General features: G+C 42.7%; 1 protein-coding gene across 2 annotated transcripts in view; it reads left to right on the top strand.

Annotated features, from left to right (window-relative positions):
- b4galt5 (UDP-Gal:betaGlcNAc beta 1,4- galactosyltransferase, polypeptide 5) overlaps positions 1-13,012 on the top strand; it is a 56,557-nt gene extending 43,545 nt beyond the window's left edge. Inside the window, exons 5-9 of one of the 2 annotated variants that reach the window (XM_079803108.1) lie at positions 1,712-1,828; positions 3,469-3,656; positions 3,743-3,865; positions 7,170-7,271; positions 9,510-13,012. In XM_079803108.1, coding sequence (XP_079659234.1) covers positions 1,712-1,828; positions 3,469-3,656; positions 3,743-3,865; positions 7,170-7,271; positions 9,510-9,657 — 678 coding nt within the window. In that variant the 3' untranslated portion in view covers positions 9,658-13,012. The remainder of the gene's footprint in view (positions 1-1,711; positions 1,829-3,468; positions 3,657-3,742; positions 3,866-7,169; positions 7,272-9,509) is intronic. The other variant, XM_079803109.1, reaches the window with a different exon arrangement.
- Positions 13,013-22,950: the final 9,938 nt, after the last annotated feature.

The raw sequence follows: 22,950 nt of genomic DNA on the forward strand, positions 1-22,950 counted from the left end.
GGGCTTTCTGGAATGGTCCTCAAATGGTTCAGGTCATACTTAGAAGGGAGAGGTTATTATGTGAGTATAGGTGACCATAAGTCTGAGTGGACATCCATGACATGCGGAGTCCCACAAGGGTCAATTCTTGCACCACTCCTATTCAACCTGTACATGCTACCACTGAGCCAAATAATGAAAAATAACAAAATGGCTTACCACAGCTATGCTGACGACACCCAGATCTACTTAGCCCTATCACCTAATGACTACAGCCCCATTGACTCTCTATGTAAATGCATTGATGAAGTTAACAGTTGGATGTGCCAAAACTTTCTTCAGTTAAACAAAGACAAAACTGAAATTACTACATTTGGAAACAAAGATGAAATTCTCAAGGTGAATGCATATCTTGAGGCTAAAGGCCTGAAATCAAAAAATCAAGTCAGGAATCTTGGTGTGATTTTGGAGTCAGACCTGAGTTTCAATAGTCATGTCAAAGCAATAACTAAATCCGCTTACTATCATCTCAAAAATATATCAAGAATTAGATGCTTTGTTTCCAGGCAAGACTTAGAGAAACTCGTTCATGCTTTTATCACCAGCAGGGTGGATTATTGTAATGGTCTTCTCACCGGCCTTCCCAAAAAGACCATTAGACAGCTGCAGCTCATACAGAACGCTGCTGCCAGGATCCTGAGCAGAACCAGAAAATATGACCATATCACACCAGTCCTCAGATCTTTACACTGGCTTCCAGTTACATTTAGGATCGATTTTAAAGTGCTATTACTTGTATATAAATCACTCAATGACCTAGGACCTCAATACATTGCAGATATGCTGATTAAATACAAACCCAACAGATCACTCAGATCATCAGGATCAAGTCAATTAGAAATACCAAGGGTTCACTCAAAGCAAGGAGAGTCTGCTTTTAGCTATTATGCCAGCCGTAGCTGGAACCAGCTTCCTGAACAGATCAGATGTGCTCAAACAGTAGCCACTTTCAAATCCAGACTCAAAACACATCTGTTCAGCTGTGCATTTACTGAATGAGCACTGTGCCACTGTACGTGCTTTGTCCGAACTGCTTGCATTTTAATTTATATGCTTAAATTTAACCCTGTTTTTATTTTTATTTTTAATTATACTCTTTATTTTTATCTTTCAATATTTTCTTTATTTTTTATTTCTTTAAATTCCTATTATAACTGTAATATTTTTATTTCATTTCTGTGTAAAGCACTTTGAATTGCCACTGTGTATGAAATGTGCTATACAAATAAACTTGCCTTGCCTTGCCTTGCCTTACCCCTAAACGCACACACACACACACACACACACACACACACACACACACACACACACACACACACACACACTAACCCTACCCATAAACCTACCCACCACAAAAAACGTTCTGCATTTTTTTCAAAAAAACATCACTCTGATTTATAAGCTGTTTTCCTCATGGGGACCAAAAAATGTCTCCACAAGGACAGGGATTTTGGATATTGCCATCTTTGTGGGGACATTTTGTCCCCTTTTACCAGGACCACACACACACACACACACACACATGTTCTCTATTTAAATGGCTATCCCAGTGGTAGAAATGCAATACAATGCTGGGAAGTTTTGACGCTCACATGGGAAAGATATTTTTCTGTAAGGGTGAGAATTGATTTCCTCATTTTTGGCTGTTGTTTTCCTATTTCACATGTTCTAGGTGGCCATCTTGGTTCCTTTCCGAAATCGCCATGAGCACCTTCCAATACTTTTCCGCCATCTGATCCCAGCACTGCAGAGGCAGAGATTGCAATTCGGCTTCTACATCATTGAACAGGTGGGCTCCTATTTTAATGAAGCTCATGGCACAGATGCACTTTTGCTAGTTTAACGACGGGAAAAGCGGTTGGCGCACCCGGCACACGGTCCAAAAGGGTTGTACCTCGTCTCTTAATGAGTCGTGGGTGTGTTTTGGGCGTAACGTGCAATAAACCAATCAGAGTCTCATCTCACATTCCCTTTAAAAGCCAGTTGCGCTCGCACCATGGCGGATTCGCTATTTACATGGCGGAAAGACTGAGCGCTTCTCCAGAGAGGAAGAATTATGTTCCTTTTATTTGTAATTAATTATGTTCCTTTTAATATGTATAATGTAATAATCCTTTAATTTATTTGGCATGTGTGTGTGCTGCTGCGCATCCCTGTGTGTGTAATAATCAATGTATATAAAGTCATTTTAGCACAACTGTACATATTTGTATATGCTTTTCTAAACACACCCATAAGGTTTGGACTGTCACAGCAATTGTAAAAATTCATTCTGCTCATATGTGCTATTACGAATTGTCATTTTACCCCATAAGAACCCGGACCAATTTATCCTTATAGGAAAATGATGGGGCATATAAAACAGGCTTAATGGACCACTTGTAACATGTTTCTGCAGTTGTTTTTGAAATACAGCCCCTCCTTGTGAGTGGTCTGTAATGTTACATATATGTCACATTGGGCATTTATTTCTCAGTTAAAAAAAAAACATTTCATATTTTTTTTGCTAAATAGCAGTTTTTTTCTGTTTCTTTTCTTTTCCACAACATTTATCAAAATTATGCATATTATTAAAAAATTATTAACAAAACATATCAAGCCATAGGCGGATCTTCCAACATTTATCCCCTGCTTGCTGATTTGAAGAATCATTGTTGTCAGTGAGATCTAGTAGAGTCTGAAAACAGTTGCGTAACATTTTGTCAGCACCATGGTATGTCATTTTGTCATTTTCCCAAGTATGCATGATTTCCTGACATTTGGTGCAGATCAATACCAATCAATATTTCAATTATATTAAACAGTGCTGTTAACATTTTAACAGGGTCCCAGATTTTATATAAAACATAGAGAAAATATATAACACTAAAAAAAATATTGAATCTGCTCAATGAATTGAGCAGCTCATTAATATTTTTCTTAATATGACAAATACATAACATCAAAATTCCACCAACTGTTGTAAGGTTAACAGCCCGATGTGACATATACGTCACCACAATATTTTCATAACTTGTTTTATATCAATTTGTTTAAGAAATGTATTAAAATCAGGTTAAGTGTAATCTACGATAAGTTATTAAAATGTTAGAATTGTTGCATGGGTTGAAACATACCTTTAGTCACAAAAACAAGCGTATTAAAAAATTGCTCACACTGCAACATGCGCTAACCAGACAGACCACCATTTTGGAAACGTTGCCACGGCAACAAAAAAATTCACAAATTGTCACATGACTGAACCTGGGTGTTCCTTATATGTCACTTATGGACTTCCTGAGTTGAAATTTAGGGATATTGCTTTAAAAAGACCTTTCCAGATAATGACCAGTGTTTGTGACACCCGTGTCACTGTGGGTTCTTATGGGTTAAAGTAGTGCTAAGAGTAAAGGACAGGAAGTAAAAAAAAGCATTTGTGTGTGTCTACAGGCAGGAAATGAGCCGTTTAATCGTGCCATGCTGTTTAATGTCGGTTTCAAAGAGGCCATGAAGGACTTGAACTGGGATTGTGTGATATTCCACGATGTTGACCACATTCTGGAGAATGACCGCAACTATTATGGTTGTGGTGAAATGCCAAGACACTTTGCGGTCAAACTCAACAAGTACTCTTACATGTAAGTTTTCATAATACACTGTTTTCCTCACGTGTGATTTTGAAATGGTGCTCATTTTTGATATAAGCACCTCTTTGAATATGCAGGCTTCCATATGAGGAGTTCTTTGGTGGCGTGAGCGGGATGACCGTGGAACAGTTCAGAAAGATAAATGGCTTTCCCAATGCATTCTGGGGCTGGGGAGGGGAAGACGACGACCTTTGGCACAGGTACGTGATCAATGATCTCATGTCTTTTCAGAAAAGACACTCCCAGTTTACTGTAAAAACGGATAGTAATGCTTCCTGGACTGGACTATCTGGATCCCACTAAATCTATAGTGCATACTATAAAAGCAGTAACTGACAATGGGCCCTATCTTGCACCCAGCGCAATTGACTTTGTACACCGACGCATGTGTCATTCCTATTTTGCACAAGCGCAAAGCGCGCTTTTCCCTCCACAGAAGCACGTCGCTAAACTAGTGAATGCACTTGCGCTCCCTGGGCGGTTCAGCGCAAAAAAGGAGGCGTGTTCCGGCGCAAACAATCCCTGGTGCTATTTTGCTGTTCCATTAAACAATTGCGCCACTGACCAGAAAAAACCTAGTCTAAAGTCAGTGGCGCGTTGCGCGTTGTTCATTATGCTATTTTAAGGGCGCATGCTTGACCATAATGTATAGCGTGCACAACGCGCATACACTTTGCTCATGTAATCTACACAGATGCAACAGTTATTTTTGCAAATCATAAATTGTTACACTAAAAAAATATTAACACATGAGATGACGGAAATCATTGTGGTTGTGAAGATGTGAAAAAATAGGCATAAATCTAGCTTACAAATGATTCAGGCTAATTGTAATAATTAAGGATAAGACCTGTTTGCCCAATAGTGGCAAGACATATATGTATATAAGGACATCTGACAAATTGGTTTGTCCGTCAAGAACCAGGAAAAAAAATCGACTGAAAAACTGAAAAAACTGAAAGACTGAAAAAAAAAAAGACTGTGAAATCACCTTTACCATAATGTACAACATTACAACTTCACTTCTCTGTCTTTCACTGCTCTTACAAGCTCATCAGTCTCCTCGGCTGTGAACCGCTCCTGGCGTGCGCCTGGTAAATACGCCATAATAATAGCAATCCATTATGGAACTTGCGCACCTGCTTTTAAAGGGAATGTTGGATGACGCTCGGATTGGTTTATTCACGTTACGCCCAAACCACACCCATGAATAATGAAGCTACTTCAGACCAACCCATTTTAGATTTGCGCCGGGCGCAAGAGCCATTTATCCCGCCGGGAAAATAGCAACAGCGCCGAGACCCGCCCACAAAGTTACTTGCGCTTCGCGTTTTTACACTTGCGTTTCAGATCGTTAAAATAGGGCCCAATGGCTCTCATTAATCATTTCCTCAATTAAAACGGTTTACTGCTAAAAGATTAAGAGTACTTTTGAATATGTTTAAATCAAATGCTCTTTCACAAGAATGAGATGAAGAAATCTCTAGCCCAATAAAACCTGTTTTATTTTACATGGAGAGGTCACATTTATGAGGTTAGAGTTTTCTGTTCTGTGAACTATACTACGAGTGAACTTATTATTATTACTGTTAGTTTTAGGGCTGTCAAACGACTCATTGCGATTAAACACATCCAAAATAAAAGTTTGTGTTAATATATAATAATATATATATTAATAATAATATATGTGTGTGTACTGTGTAGAATTATTATGTACACACACATGGGTGTATATATTTAAGAAAATATATGTTTATTCAGTATATTCAAATTCAAAATTGCTTTATTGGCATGAATGTAAATCATACAAGCCAAAGCTAGGAATATATGAACATAAATAATTATACATGAACATTAATAATAAACATCAAAATAATAGAGGAAAATATTACAACATAACTTAAACTTAAATAAACAGTGTAACAAATTAGAACATTTGATACCACAGCGTTTTAACATATATACACACTCACATGTACTGAGGGTTACTGTGGTGGACAATAGGGAAACACACTGAGGTCAGATGCAACACACACACATTACACACACATTCACCTGTTGTCTCTCAGGCTCTGGCACACACACACACACGCACACACACACACACGTATCTCGCAGCCAGTGCTGCTGCAGTATATACATGCAAATATTTCTTATACATGAATGAGTGTGTATTCAAATATATATATATATAAATATGCAGTACACACATACATTGTAAACACAAACTTTTATTTTAGATGCGATTAATCACAGTTAATTGTTTGACAGCCCTAATATATTTATATTATATATATACATTTTAATATTTTATATATAAATATAACGCATTTTTCTTAAATATATATATATATCCGTGTGTGTATTTATATGTACATAATAATTATACACAGTACACATATATTATGTAAACACAAACTTTAATTTTGGACGCGATTAATTACGATTAATCGTTTGACAGCACTAGTTAGTTTACTAGCTATATCCTAGATCACTTTTAACATTTTGAAGTATACCCTCAGTAAACAACTTGAGCTTAACATCATACATATACGTTACTACATGTACTTACTATAGTAATAACAGTAAATAATGCAAGTAACTAACCCTAAACCAAACACTAACCCTTACCACAACTCTCTAGTAAGTACATGTAATTAAATAATATCACTTTGTACTTATTTGAGTAAGTGCAATGTAACAACGTCACCTTAAAAGAACTTATTAATAAAGTAAATCTGCCGAATGTTTATCTGTCTCTCCAGTTCCAACCATGTATTTTTTGCTATAAGCTTTTCCATCCCAAAGCTATAAACTATAAACCTGTATGTTTTGAAGATATGTAAAACATACTGTATGCTGGAGTATCTCAAATAATCCAAAATGTGTGACTACAAAAGAGCAAAGACAACTGGCCAAGTACACTTAGAATACTAAATTATACTTTTCTTAAGTATATCTCGATCAAAAAGTATGTGCCAAATATACCTTTCTGAATACTTACTGTGTCAGTATAAACCAAGTACACTTAAGGATATTTCATATAAAAGTAGACTGACTCTCATTAGTTTTAAAGATGTATACTAAATGCCCAGCTAAATAAACTTCATTGTGGTAAGGATAGCCAAATACTACTCACTTTGTCCTGAGTTATGAAACACAGTTGGGGACACTACATTGTCAACTAAATATCCAAATAAATCTAATTAATAAACTAAATTAACCATTTAAACTAAATTACTGATCTAAAGCCCACATTGTCATTATTTTCCTGTTTAACGCCGTGAAGCTGCTTTGAAACAATCTGCATTGTAAAAAGCGCTTTATAAATAAAGTTGACTTGACTTGACATTTGTCGATAGAATACATTAATTTTGGCCAAATCTATTGTAACCTAAATCTATACAGTATAGTTAAATAGTTCCTAGTAAATATTATAAATACACCTTCACTTTGATAGTTTTTGCAGTGATCTTGGACTAATATACATACGTTTCGTTTCAGGGTTCAGTTTGCCGGCTATAAAGTGAGTCGACCTCATGGAGAACTTGGTCGTTACATGTCTATACCACACCACCACCGAGGGGAAGTCCAGTTTCTGGGCAGGTAAGTCGAAGACAGGCCTCTTCTAAATCCCAAAGCCTCCATTTATAATGCCATGTCCCAAATGACATCCTGAACGCATGTAGTTGTCCTCCAAGTGGACACTTTGGCCCTCTAGAATGATTTTACGTTTCTTACGTTTTTTTACGTTTTTTGCTCATTTCTCAATACTTTGGTCATTTTTTTCAAAACTCTTCACATAGTGATCACAACATCAGTCTAAACAGTGGGTCATTTATCATTGCTTTGGCACAAAATGCATTCAATGACGACATCTTTCAAATTACATGAATTATTTTCTGACTTCGACACAACAACCACCAATTTGCACATGATTACACTGTTTTCAAAAGTTCAAAATAATACCATGGTACAAAACTGAATAAGACAGAAATTTGCTACATTTCTACAGTAATATTGTAATGAAATATATTCTGAATTAAAATATATACTATCAAAGCAATGAGATGTAACTGAACACCTTCAATTCATTACCATCCATTCAAAAGCGGAAACTTATTTACATGACTTGTACTGTCATGTAAATATGGACTATGTAGCATCTACGGCTGAATTATAAGCAGTAGAGAGGGTCATTCTGCTTTTGTAAAGAAATACAAAAGAAATGATTGTATAATGCTCCCTGAAGTTAGTGTTTTTAGGTCTGTGACAAAGTGTGTTTGTTGAGTGAAACCTTTGCTAGTGAATGAAGTGTTCGTGCATTTTGAATGTGAAATTAACCACTGTGACAAGATGAGAGTTGGTTAGGAGTAGGGTTGGGTATCGTTTGGTTTTTTTTTCGATTCCGGTGCCAAACCGATACTTTTAAAACGGTTCCGGTGCCTAAACGGTTCCTGAACCGATACTTTAAAAAAAAAGGCCACAAAACGAGGTGGATGACATTAAATGGCTTTTTATTTTTTTATTTAAATTGAACCATTTATTAAAAGTTGAATGTATACCTAAATGTATGAATATAAATAAATACAAAACACAATAAATTATTATTGACTTATTTACAAATTCACAGTAAAACCTAAGCCACCTAACCCAACTACAACAAGCCTAATATAACTCTAAATAACAGTTACAGTAATAACAGCAGTCGTCTGTGTTCTTGGTCTGCTACAAACCAGCTTCCAGCTTCAGCTTTATTTTGAAATATGATCATATTCTCTGGCTAAATATTTTAGAACACATCGCCTTAATGTTTCCATGGCGACACGTCATGTTTCTCACATGACACACAGCAGCCGCAATAGCGCTGACAGCTCAGCTGTATCGGGTTTATTTAGCTTTTTCTTTTTATTCAAAATATTCACAAACTTCTTAACTGTGTCACGAACTATCTGATGTTCAAATGTGTGAGTGAATGTGTGTTAGTTGATCTATAAAGCCATGCGCCATGTTAGTTTGCGCCTCAGAATCAGATCTGTCGGATTTACAACATTTGAGTTCATTCTCGTCTCACGAAATACATGAAAGTGAACTGGAAGAAGAATAGAGTAAACTATATAGGTTACTATATAATGTGCATGTATCTGATTTGAATAAAACACATAACGTTAGTCAAATTATAACCGTCTGAAAGGATTGTCATTGCCGCTTCCATAGACATCAGTGTGTGTTTTTTGCTAGTAGCCTACTTATGAGCATTTAAATGTCTGAAACCTGAAATAAACATGATGTGGTTGAAAACACTGAATAGTTGTCATGAGATGTGGTTGAAAACACTGAATAGTTGTCATGAGATGTGGTTGAAAACACTGAATAGTTGTCATGAGATGTGGTTGAAAACACTGAATAGTTGTCATGAGATGTGGTTGAAAACACTGAATAGTTGTCATGAGTTGTGATGTGACGAGCGCTGAGCGTCTGTCTCTGGCTCAGCCAAAGCGCGAAAGCACGTTTGAATTTTGGCACCGAAATGAGGAACCGAAATCTGCGTTCTGTTTCGGTCCGGTACATACCGGTTATATAAGTACCATATTGGCACCGGGTTTCGGTACCCAACCCTAATTAGGAGACCTGTGTGAAGAAGAGTTTTTTAAAAATGACGCAAGTATTGAGAAAAAGTAAAAAAACTGTAACCAAAAAGGCCCAATTTTTGTAAGATTAGACCTTATTCATGAGCAGAACATTTTTGTAAATCGTTCCTAAACCCTTTCTTATGATAATTATGGAATTATTCAAAGTTTTGTTTGCTGAAGACTTGACACATGATCTTCTTTTGCTTTTCAGATACAAATTGCTCCGTAGATCTAAGGAAAGACAGAGTCTGGATGGCCTGAATAACTTGAATTACTCCCCTCTAGTGTCCCGGAAGAGTCTTTACACGAATGTGTCAGTGACGCTCAGTCGAGAACTGGCGCCCGTCGCCGATTACTGACAGAACTCAAGGGACGGGCAGGAGAGACACATGCCACATACTACACCACGTTATTTCTGAAGTTGTTTTGTTTTAGGAAAGGCGGGGGGGATTCCACAGATCCTCGTTTCTGTGCTTTTTTAATTTATTACTTTTTTACAGCATTTTTTTTAAGCAAATTTCATCACATTTTACCTTTTTTTTTCTTTGTCACTGATCCACTGTATGTCTATCATTGATCTCTTCTGGAATCCAAAACCCCAAATGCTGGCTTCCCCTCAGATCCGATACGGGGTGTCTTCTAATCAGACTTCGCCGAGGGGGTGAAGTCACATGTTTACAGCATGAGTGAGAAATCGGACAGGTCAATGACCGTAATGCTGAACGACTTCAGAATAGCCATTGTAGGGTTTGGGGAATATGCCCTTTCGTCTGCCAGGAACAAACACAGCTGGTTCTGTGTGTTAGAATATCAACAAATAAATACAAGATTTAAAAAACAAAAATCAAATATATAATAAATAAGCATGCACTGACACTCACAGTAGATCACACGTTTGTGTGCGAGGATTCACTCGTGAAACCCTCACGTAGTCGATAAAAACATGCTCATTTACCGGCTAACTTCTTGCCCCTATAGATTGACCCCATGAAATGGCTTGACAAGCACCGTTTCCTTTCCAGTGTTGATCTATATTCCACTAAAACAGGAAGTTGGGGCATTTCCCAGGGCTTGAACCTCTTTTTAAATAGCCAGCAGCCTTTAGTTGATCTCACGGATGGTAGTGCAAGATTTGTCATTAATATTGTTGGCCGGTTTTCCCTAGTCATTTTAATGCATATCAGAGCTAGTAAACATTGACTAAAAGACACAAAATGGCGTCTCTAACGAACACAAGAGCCGTATACAAGCCAGCGAAATGCATCTTCGTCCGAATGATCGTGTGTTTCCGCTCTGTACACCGGGATATGTGTCATAAGAGCTAGATGAGGCTATCTTTCAAATTTGTTACGCTGTATTTATGTGGGTCTGCTGGCCATTTAAAGTAGTTGGATTGTCTGACGAACAAACATTTTGAGGTCTGTGCCTCTAGAGGAGTTTTTCCATTCGCTTACATTGTGTAGATATTTTAAGAGTGTTTCCCACGCACTACCCTTCACAAACAAATTTGACATGCTTTGCATTTTGAGCAATATGCTGCTGCCTCTCTGCGTGTGTACTCACCTCATATCGAAACAAGGGGTGTGTGTGTGTGTGTGTGTGTGTTTTACAAGAGCCAACAATTGTCTAATTCTGAGTGTTACTGTCGGTTAATTTCTTGAGCTAAATTTGGACATGCATATGGCAGAACGAGCCACTTTATTAGACCAAACACACACACACCTTGGGCCTCCTTCATGAAACACAAAAATGACTAAATTATTAGTTCCATATTTAGTTCGCATTGAACTTATGCAAATAGCTTTCTGAACAATTTCCACAGAACATGTCTTCATTCTTCATTCATTGTGAAACATCCACGTCAGTCATTTATGAATCATGAATGAGGCCCTTTCCATCATAATAGCATATTACACGTGTTTATGTCGTTTAGAGATCTTAGAGGCTTCGTAATGCGTATTTGTGAGCGTGTGTTTGTGTGTGTGTGTTCATCAAAGAGGCTGGCCCTCATATTAATTCATTCTTTTATGAATTTTTTTTTAGTTAATTGTTCTACTGTTATTGTGATTATCGTGAGGGAACAGATCAATAAGATAACTGTGATGTAAAAACAAGCACTGAAATATGCTTCTTATGTGAGGCTGATCTTGGGAAGAGAGTTTGTTGCTGTTAAACTGAACGGACGGCGGTTTCGTATGATGACACGAGAGGAGGAGGCGGTTAGAGAGAGAGCGTTCTGCCGTTGTACTTGTGTCTTGTAACGGATAATTATACGGGATCGAAGCTAATTACACTCTTGTCTCATTGACCGGCAGTGTAATCTATCCGTGTAGCATGTTCAGCGCTCCAAGCACTTCTCTCTAATGTTTGATTCTCTCTGTGTTTGACGCTCATGGAGTTTTTGCGCCAATGTTTGGGGTCTTTTTTTACTCCTATAAAGCTAAACAATTGCTACTCTTACACTGTGTCCAAGTACCTACCAACGAAATGTCCTGTTGCTTGTCAAATTTTGTTTAAAAAGAAAAAAAAAAAGACATTTTTATAGCTTGTTGCTGTGTTGTGGATCTAAGTCCAAAAGAAAAGTCACAACGCTCCATATTGATTGGCATGTGTTTTGAATAACACATTGCATTGTGTTGTGTTTTAGGGTCAAATTAAATCTAGGGTAACGTACTGGCCGATATCTACAAGTACCTCTGCTTTTCTACAGATCTTTGTTTACAGGACACAGTTTTAAGTTTCCTAATGAATGTATTGCTAATGGAACAGTTTGGAATCAAATGCTGTGTTCACGACCGTCATTTCGCGATGACAACTCATCTACTCGAAGCTGTTCACGTCTTCGGACTGGGAATTATGAGTTTCTATTTCAACACTATCAACGGCGAAATGAATCTGCAGCAGTCAGGTCCCAGACAGCAACATAGTGTCGGCCCACATCTGGGGCCTCGTTTATAAAACTTTCCAGAACCTACACAAAATGTCCTTTATAAAACCCAGTCAGCGGAAGATTGTACTTAAGCCAGGGACAGAGCACGCCAATGGTCAGGCAACGCCAGGTCGTTTTTGAACGTCGGTCAACTTTTTTTTTCCTGGCGTGTTCCAGGAAATGGCTCTAGTCGGACGCCATTGTTGTTGTTTTCGGCCGATTCAACATGTAGAATCAGCGCCGGGCCGTCGGTGAACTCTGATTGGCTGTTCAGCTTAGCAAACAAGTCTGATGAACAGACAGAAGGCTGTTATAATTCTACGTCATCTTACCTGAGCAACACTGCGCAAATATTCTCTTAATAACATGCGTCGAGTGGCATAAACAATGTGATCAGCATGATTGATATTCACAACGGTAAGCAAGCGCTGTTTTGTTTATGGTTTGCATACCTGCAGTCTTAGTTAAACTTTTTTTAATGACAAATGAAGACGAATATATCTGCAGAATTAGCAGAACGTTAGCCTGTAGTCCTTTTGGTGCGTTCAGGTGCTGTTTCTTTGGCGTCGGTTTAGTGTGTCCCTACCTATACAAGCATCTCCACCCTGTAAAACAACCATATATGGAGCTTACAACGCCTAGTTTTACTATGCATATCCTCATCTGCATATCATTTGCACATGCATATTCATTCACATGATACCAGGTTTAACGTTACAAGATATGAGGAAAATATGAAATACGGAGGGCTCATTGCTAAAAATCATTCAGTAGCCTCGTTTTTTAATAAATAAATCAAAATAGTATAAAACACATTTCAGAGAAAGTTTTTCTCAATCTTTTCCACTGGCCAAATTGTATTTTTAATTGCTTTATATTTTTAATGGAAACGGATTATTCGCGCAAAAATATTTTCTCACACCATGTGCTCTGCTATTAGTTAAAAGTTAAAACATTCAATGCCACTGGAAAAGTGTTCAAAAGCAGCACATCCACTACAAATATTTCTATTTATTAGAATATAAAAAATGTTGTAACTTCTGGATAATGATTTCATATAATTTAAGTGCGTAACTCCGTTAATGATAATTGCATATTTAATATAAATGTATATCAGTTTAAAGGATTAGTTCACTTCAAAATGAACATTTTCTGTTAATTTACTTTTTACACCCTCACCTCATCCAAGATGTTCATGCCTTTCTTTCTTCAGTCGAAAAATCGAACGTTTTTTAGGAAAACATTCCAGGATTTTTTTTAATCGACATAATGGTCTTCAATTGCAACCAACGAGTTGAAGGTCCAAATCGCGCATTTGAGGTTAAAAAGTATACACATTTTTTTTTTTTTAATTGAAAATGGCCGATGGTTTGGCTAGATAAGACCCTATTCCTCGGCTGGGATCATGCAGATCCTCTGTTGAAACTGCATTGATTTGGACCTTCTAGAAAAGAAATTACGTTTTTTGAGGAAAACAATCCAGGATTTTTCTCCACATAATGGACTTCAGTGACAACCAACATTCAGTGAAAAATCCTGGATTGTTTTCCTCAAAAAACGTAATTTCTTTCCTACTGAAGAAAGAAAGACACGAACACCTTGGATGAGATGGGGTGAATTATCAGGAATACTTCATTTTGAAGTGAACTAATCCTTTAAATAATTCTTTTGTTGATTCAAACTGTTATTGTGAACATGGACTGTATTTATGATTAGGACTCATATGAGGATTTAAAGTGGTTTTCCTTCATCTGCTCACCATCGGTTTTGCCAAACTGCTCCAAAATGTTCGTCAAACGAAAATGTTCTCGTCAAGTTTGATATTATAAATGACAACTTATGTGTAGGAAGTGGTCGTACGCCTCTTCCAGGGCCTGCTTTGTGCGTACGCAATGGTTATAAATGCTGGATCTGGGCCTGGGGCGGTACAAGCAGGAGCTCTCAGAAAACTCTCACGAGCTCCACGTGAACACTTACAAGTTGAAATCTCGTAATTACGGGCATTACGACATGGCGTGAACGCACCGAAACCCTAAGGTCAAATAGGAATTCTCTACCATTTCCATATATTTCAAAAGAGTTTGTTGTTGTTTTGTATGTTTCTAGCATTTGATTCCTTGGTTCCAAATCATAATTAGCATGCATTATGGGTTTTTTTGTCCACTTTATAATTAGGGTTATGTGTTTAGTGTAAGGAAATGTTTTATATTTTGTAGAATCGAGTCGATTTCACTTCCATATAAAAGGAAAATGTAATACTTGTCTCAAATCGGAGACGAGGCGCAGAAGATCCCCGTCATTGGCTCACTCCGCTCCTCTATATCACCCGTTCAGCTCCAGTTGAAATGACAGGGACGGCGCTAACTAACCCGTCCCTTGAACAACTGGCCGCCTTAACACCTGTTAATTTATTCAATATAATCATGTTTTTATTTTTTATAAGCAAATATATTTAAATATGTTGATGTGTTTATTCACTTGTGTTTTGGAGCAAAGGATGTCATATAAAGGACCTTCTATTGAGAAAGAATTTGGAGCCATTTAGTCAGACAGTGATTTGGTGCCATTGACTTCTCTGTGAATGCCATGAGCTGTACAAGCTGTGTTTTCTATTCACTCCAACATTTGTTTCCTCTTTTTTTTTTTACTCATACCAGGCCTTAAATACTGTTTTCAGGATCATTTGTGAGGATGAAGATGCTCCTCTATGACATTATAATATTTATGAACGGTCCAAACCTCTGCATCGATCTCAAACTAAAAAACATTATTTGGATAATATCAAGACACCTGAATTGTTCTGAGAAAATAAGACGCTGTCGTCCATTATAAGGAGATCCGGTCTCCTTGAAGTGAAGCCATCACATCTCGGCCTTAGTGTTTGTGTGTGAACATATCTTTGAGTAGAGACACTTTCTATGATGTCAGATCTTTTTTTTTTCTATTATCATTGTTGAAATGACTGAAGGACACCAATAAAAGCAAGTTTAAGCAATATCTTTTGTTGTAGTGTGTTTGAGTGATTCAGTCGCATTATCCCTACACATGATCAAACAAGAGAAGTCTGCACTCAAGTAATATCATATTCAATACCCACATTTGTACGGCCTATCTAAATGAGCTGGAAAACCTGTTGCACACTACACTACATCCACTACATGTCTGGCAATTTTTATAAAGTAAATGAAAGAATAACTTTTATATTGTTAATAATATTTGTTGACTGAAGCAACTTTACACTGCACCGTTTTTAACCCTCGTGCACTGTTCGATTTCTGGTTACACTCCTTATGGTCCGGGTCAAATTGACCCTAATTGGATTCAATACAATTACCCAAAAATCACACTATGAAAAAACACATATAATCAGGTACAAACAATTAACTTTTAATATCAATACTTTTCACACATTACAAAGAATAAATATCTGAATTTACGATTTATAAAAATACTTTTAACCATTTTTATTTTTATTTTTAATATTGGCCCTTAGGACACTTGCCTTTATACATTTAGATACTATCTTAGTCTAAACCTAAAGTAATCTTGACCAACTATATAGCATTTTAAAGCTTTCAGACTCTAATTTTCATATTTGGTGACTGATTTTCAAAAGAGATGACAGAGCAGGAGATAAATAGCGATAGATTCGTAATTTGTGATGCGGTACCAAACTATAACGCACGTTTTGACTCTTTCCATATGTTTTTTATATGCATTTTAGAGATTGAATTCAAATCAAATATTAACATTACTGCCCAAACTACTTCTCAATAGGATGTCTACTTCACAGATATTTTGAAAAGTATGAAAATATAACGTTCAGATCACTCAAACCATATATGGAAATCGAAGAGTCTACATGTCATCTAGTGGAAAACGTTGGTACTGCACAAAAACTTTCCTTTTTTTTGAGATATCAACCTAAAATTTGGTACAGAATTTGTTCAGATATTTAGCTTTGATTTTCTTGAGGTTTTAGAATTTAACATGTTTTGTAAAATGTATATTTTATATAAAATATAAAAATATGTATCTTATATATTTTCACGTTCATAAACTTCTATAACTTGTTTTAAACTTTACTTTAACGACTTATACAGTGATGGCCGATTTCAAAACACTGCTTCATGAAGTTGTTAATAGTTGAAGAGCTCTGAGATACAACAAAGTGTTTTGTATTTTGTGTCTGTACAGTTGCTTTTGAACAGCCGTCCTATACGGGTCAAATTGACCCACAAACAGCAGGAGTGTATAAAATTTTGATATGCACATTTCACAACCAGTGATGGGAATAACGGCGTTACAGATAAACGGCGTTACTAACGGAATTATTTTTTTCAGTAACGAGTAATCAAACGAATTACTGTTCCTCCCGTTACAACACCGTTAGCGTTACTGAGGGGAAAAAAAGCGGCGTTAGTCGCGTTACTATAATTGAGCTCACTGAAGCGCTTTTCATCCGAACAGGCTCTCTGTCAGTCGGACCTGCAACGTGTGTGTGTGTGTGTGTGTGTGTGTGTGTGTGTGTGCGCGCACCAGCCATGCGTGTTGGGGGTGGGTGTGGTGGTGCACATAACTGATGATGATTGGTGGGTGGGAGACAAGGTTGAAGTTGATAGGTTGAGTTCACACCTATTTTTTTCAAGGTCTATGGTTCACACACACACACACACACACACTGATGACGCACACGCATATGCACATTCAGCGATGGTCCAACGACTTCAAAGGTAGCTTTCGCAAACTGGAAGTATAAGCGCTACTTTTTCCTCGTTGAGGTGAAAGGTAAGAATATTTATGTAACATGCAACTTATGCCCAGGAAGAAAGAGTCTCTCCACGCCGGTGGCAAGTGATTCTGAAGCGCCTCACATCATCATATGCCATAGTGGCTAAAAACCCAGGTGATAACGTGAGCTCCACTACCAAAGGAAAGTATAGTACTGATAATATTTACACAATATTTACACTATAGTAGGCCTACTGATAATATTTACAATAATGCATTGAATTTGATAGGTGTCTCTTACATTGTCCCACAGCAACATTACAATAGTGTACATTAATGTACAATGTTTTATAATAATAATTTATTCTATTTAGTGTCCAATTCATTCATTTAACATATCTAATATTGGGGGCATCCAAGTTCCCCTTCGTTCAGTCACTACGACGTAACGTTAGTGACTAACGAATGGGGGTTTCGCTTAGAAGCCTATCAACTTCGAGTTTTGAGAAAACGCCCAATGGCGTGCCAATGCCATGGGGCATGCGGAATTTGCATACGTAGCTCCGCCTCACTGCGTGAGTATATAAGGAAGTACGAGGCAATATCGCATTATGTTTCTGCTTTCGGAGCCAAGAGTACCTACCTCTTCACTCCTACAGCCTTCTGAGACTCTGTCAGCTTCTTCGAGACGAGCAGCTTTCCAGTCGGTGTTGGTGTGACGGCGCGTTCCAGTGATCGCATACTTCCTGCCTGCTGATCTGTGCAGTGGTCCGCCTGACAGCTGGTGTGTGTTTCCCTGGGCGCTTCGGCATCGACTGCAAGGTTTTCCTCTCACAAAAAGAGCTTGCGCGTGGCACGTCTTTTTCAAGACGGCTCGCCCGTGCACTTCCGGGTGCGATCGATTTTCCGCTGCTGTCTGAGGACGCATTCACTGCTCGAGCGTGTTTGGGCTTCAGCGCGCACGGGCAGTGTTTGCGGATGTGTCACGTTTCCATTACGGGGGCGTGACCATCGCGATGTCACGGTCGAGACTCAATGATCTCCGTGAGGAGAGAGAGTCCCCTCTGCCACACCCCAATCTACCGTCCCCGAGTGAGATGGTACTTTGGCTGGTGGCCAGGGTGACCTGAGGGCGGTGCTGTGGTATTAAGAACCCCGACGTTCATTCCTCGGGCCACACCCCCCTCTTATACATCGCTTCCGCGAGTGTTGGATTGAATCTACGGCCCGTCTCTGACGCCCCGTTCGTTCAGTTCACGCTCCGGATAGCAGTGAGATGTCGATCGCCGCATCCCAAGGTGGGCTGGAGTCCTTTGGGGATGACGATTAGGTTGTGCTCCGCCTCCGGGTGTGTCAGCACTGCCTGATCTGACCTAAAGTTGACAGCCATGTTATCTCGGGCAGCCGCGAGTCTCGCGCTGGTGTGGAACTCCGCCCAGTCGTGGGTGCTCGTGGTTGCGCGATTGGTTTTTGGGGGCGGCACCCGACAGCTGTTGGGCCCCGCCCCCAATACCTTTCGCTCCCGGGGTGCATGAGGAGATCACGCGGTCCCGGAAGTCCCCGTGCTTCTCGCGAGCGTTTGGTGGCCTCCTCCGCCTTCTCTGCCCTTGATGGGGCCGCGGCCTAGGGTACACTGGGGCCCCCTCCCCCCCCACTGTTGAACTCTCTGTTGCGCACTACGGTGTCCACAGAGGGCTTTGACGTGGCGTGGTGTGGCTGTCCTAAGCACCCCCCCCAAAGCCTGTGGGCTCATCTACTTCGGTGGCGTGGTCCCGCAGTGCTACGGGCAGGCCGCCGCCCCTTTGCACATGCACAAGGGTGGAGCCGACCCAGGGCTCTTCATTGAGCTGCGTGCCGCAACTGACCCCGCCCCCGGGCGGTGAAGGTGGCCACACGCTCCCTGGGTCGGGCGATGTCCACAGCTGTGGTCCGGGAGAACACCAGGCCTTACCTGGTGATGTGGAGGACGTTGAGCGGGCCCGCCTCCTCAACTCACCCATATCCCAGGCTGGCCTCTTCGGCGGCGCGGCTGAGAACTGCGCCCAACAGTTCTCGGCCGCCCCAGAGCAGACTGAGGCTGCAACACGTACTGCCCCGGCGGCCAGCTGCTGCACCAGCCGCCGGCCCAGTCGCCTCAGTCCGCTCGCCGCCGAGGGCGCCCTCCCTCTTCCCGCCCGGCCCCAGCAGCAGCCTTCACCTGGGCCGCGCCGTGGAGGTGGTTGAGGATGTCGCCCAGTCCGCTCCCCAGACTGGTTAAACGCCAGGATGGAGGTGGACAACTCAGAGATGGGTTCCAGTTCTTCCCAGGGGATGGTCGCAGGGGCTCTCCTTCCCCCGGTGGAGGGCCGGGGGAAAATCCTTCCGCTGCTGGCCCCCGGGCTAGCAGCGCTTGGGAAGAACTCATGTTCCTGTCTCTGAGCACCCAGAGACCGGTGATGACAGTGCGCGCCACCCTCGGGTCTCGCCACTCGCATCCCTCTCTGTCGCCAGCCCCCTGGCAGAGCAGACCCCAGTGGAACGCGAGTCCTTCCCTGGTCTCCTCTGTCAGGGCGCAGCCGTTAACCGTGCTCCGACCCGGGGACGCCCAACAGCCTCCCCTGTCCGCGCCGGTAACGCTGCCTCGCTGCCCCACCCAGGGTACGTCTGTCGTCCGGATGACCCCGTTGGTGCAGTCTCTGGAAGCCTGGCTTCAGCTTCCGGGGCTGTCCCGCTGGGCTGCCCGGACCATCAGGCTCGGCTACGCGATTCAGTTCGCGCAGGCTCCTCCCCGTTACAGGGGAGTCCGCTATACCATGACCGGGGCCCATGCCCCCGTCATGCGTGCAGAGATTGCCACTCTACTGGCGAAGGGTGCGATCGAGCCTGTCCCTCCAGCCGAAATGAGGTCGGGGTTCTACAGCCCCTACTTCATTGTACCCAAGAAAACCGGTGGGTTACGGCCAATCCTGGACCTTCGCATCTTGAACCGATCCCTTCACCGGCTTCCGTTCGAGATGTTGACTGCGAAACGCCTTTTCGAATGCGTTCGTCCGTACGATTGGTTTGCAGCGATTGACCTGAAGGACGCCTACTTCCATGTCTCCATCCTTCCTCGACACAGACCGTTCCTACGGTTTGCTTTCGAGGGGCGGGCATACCAGTACGCAGTTCTCCCATTCGGGTTATCTCTGTCCCCTCGCGTCTTCACGAAGATCGCCGAGGCAGCCCTTGCGCCCCTTTGGCAGCACGGGGTCCGCATCCTGAACTACCTCGACGACTGGCTCATACTAGGCCACTCTCGAGAGCAGGTTTGCGGACACAGAGATCTGGTTCTCCACCACTTAACCCGTCTGGGCCTTCGGGTCAACTGGGAGAAGAGCAAACTTTGCCCCGTGCAGAGGATCTCTTTTCTCGGTATGGAGGTCGACTCGGTCGCCATGTACGCGCAGCCTTCGAGCGAGCGCGCGCAGTCTCTGCTGACTTGCCTCCGACAAATCGAGAGCAAGAATGCGGTTCCACTGAAACTTTTTCAGAGGCTCCTGGGGCATATGGCATCTGCAGCCGCGGTAACGCCGCTCGGATTGCTTCATATGAGACCGCTTCAGCACTGGCTTCGCGATCGAGTCCCGAGATGGGCATGGCAGTCTGGCACGCTCCGGATCCAAGTGACTCGGGCCTGCTTACAGACACTCACCCCGTGGTCGAACCTCAGCTTTCTACGGGCCGGTGTGCCCTTAGAACGAGTTTCCAGGCATGTTGTCGTATCGACGGATGCTTCTGCCACGGGCTGGGGTGCCATGTGCAATGGACAAGCAGCCGCGGGCTCCTGGACAGGACCCCAGCGCCTCCTGCATGTCAATTGCCTCGAGTTGCTGGCAGTACGGTTCGCCCTGCACCGCTTCCGAGCGTTGCTGAAGGGTCAACATGTGCTTGTCCGGTCAGACAACACGGCCGTAGTAGCGTACATCAACCACCAGGGCGGTCTACGCTCCCGCCGCATGTCTCAACTCGCCCGCCATCTCGTCTTATGGAGTCAGAAGCGCCTGAGGTCCCTTCGTGCTGTCCATATTCCGGGAGTCCTGAACCACGCAGCCGACGAGCTCTCGCGGTTTCAGCCTCTCCCGGGAGAATGGAGACTCTATCCCCGGACGGTTCAGCTGATTTGGGAACAGTTCGGCGACGCACAGGTAGACCTGTTTGCCTCCCACGACTCTTCCCACTGCAGCCTGTATTATTCCCTGACCGAGGGCACGCTCGGCACGGATGCACTGGCGCACAGCTGGCCGCGGGGCCTACGCAAATATGCGTTTCCCCCAGTGAGCCTACTCGCACAGCTTCTGTGCAAGATCAGGGAGGACAAGGAGCAGGTCCTTTTGGTCGCCCCGTACTGGCACGGCCGGACCTGGTTCTCCGAACTCATTCTCCTTGCGACAGCCCCTCCCTGGCCTATTCCTCTGAGACCGGACCTCCTTACTCAGAGACGGGGCACCCATTGGCACCCGCGTCCCGACCTTTGGAACCTCCACGTGTGGCTCCTAGACGGGACCCGGCAGGTTTGAGTGGCCTACCACCTACGGTGGTCGCCACCATCACTTCCGCTAGGGCAGAGTCCACTCGGCATGCCTATGCGTTGAAGTGGAACCTCTTCGTCACCTGGTGCTCTTCCCGCCAAGAAGACCCCTGGAAATGTCCGATCGGGTCCGTGCTTCAGTTTCTCCAAGAGGGGCTGGAGCGAAGGCTGTCTCCCTCCACCCTCAAGGTATATGTGGCCGCAATATCTGCCCACCACGATCTCTTGGAGAACAAAAAGGTAAGTCAGCACGACCTGGTCATCAGGTTCCTGAGGGGAGCTAGGAGACTGAATCCTCCTCGCTCTCCTCTCGTACCCTCTTGGGACCTCGCAGTAGTGTTAACTGCTCTGCAGAGACCTCCCTTTGAGCCTTTGCGGTCGGTCGATATTAAGTTTCTGTCTATGAAGACGGCTCTGCTGACCGCATTGGCCTCAGTCAAGAGGGTCGGGGACCTGCAGGCATTTTCGGTTGACGAAGCGTGCCTGGAGTTCGGGCCGGCTAACTCTCACGTGATCCTGAGACCCCGGCCTGGATATGTGCCCAAGGTTCCCACCACTCCGTTCAAGGACCAGGTGGTGAACCTGCAAGCGCTGCCTTTGGAGGAGGCAGACCCAGCCTTGGCATTGCTCTGTCCAGTACGCGCTCTCCGCGCCTACGTAGACATGACGCAGTGTTTCAGGACCTCAGACCAGCTCTTTGTCTGTTATGGTGGAGAGCGGAAGGGAAGTGCTCTCTCAAAGCAAAGGCTGTCTCACTGGATAGTGGACACCATTGCTTTGGCTTACCAGCAGCAAGGCCGACCATGTCCCCTTGGTGTGAGGGCACACTCCACCCGGAGTGTGGCTTCCTCTTGGGCTCTAGCGCATGGCGCCTCGCTAGCAGACATCTGCAGAGCTGCAGGCTGGGCGACACCCAACACATTCGCCAGATTCTATAATCTCCGAGTGGAGCCAGTGTCTGACTATGTACTCGCTCCCCCGAGGGGCCGGTAAGGACCAGGTTCAGGTGTCTTCGCTTGCTCGCCACTCCACTCCACGGACTGGATACGTGCGATATTTCCTCAGGTGAGTTCCCCGAGAGCCCTGAGCTCCTCCAGCACTGTCGACGCCGACATCAGTTCAGTCTGCCCTCTCGAGCCCAGACCCTCATGTCCGGCCAGGTGCCCCATGTGCATGGTTCCCTCTGGCGACCCCCACATGTGTATTTCACCGTAAGTCTCCGCAGTGAGCGGGTTTCTTCCCTTGGCGTGTCCCCGCCACCCCTAGGGTTAAAAATCCACCTTCGGCTGGTACCCTAGAGATCTCCCATATGCAACCCTCTCCGGGTCATATGTGTCTCTTAAGTCCTCCCCACGGGTAGGCATCTTGGCATTCCCTCACTGGGATATGCTTCCCAGTGTACCTTGGTAATCCTGTGTTAAGTGGGAGTCCTTCGCCCGTACT

The sequence above is a fragment of the Gobio gobio genome, assembly GCF_949357685.1.
Source record: "Gobio gobio genome assembly, chromosome: 21".
Classification (NCBI taxonomy): Eukaryota; Metazoa; Chordata; class Actinopteri; order Cypriniformes; family Gobionidae; genus Gobio; species Gobio gobio.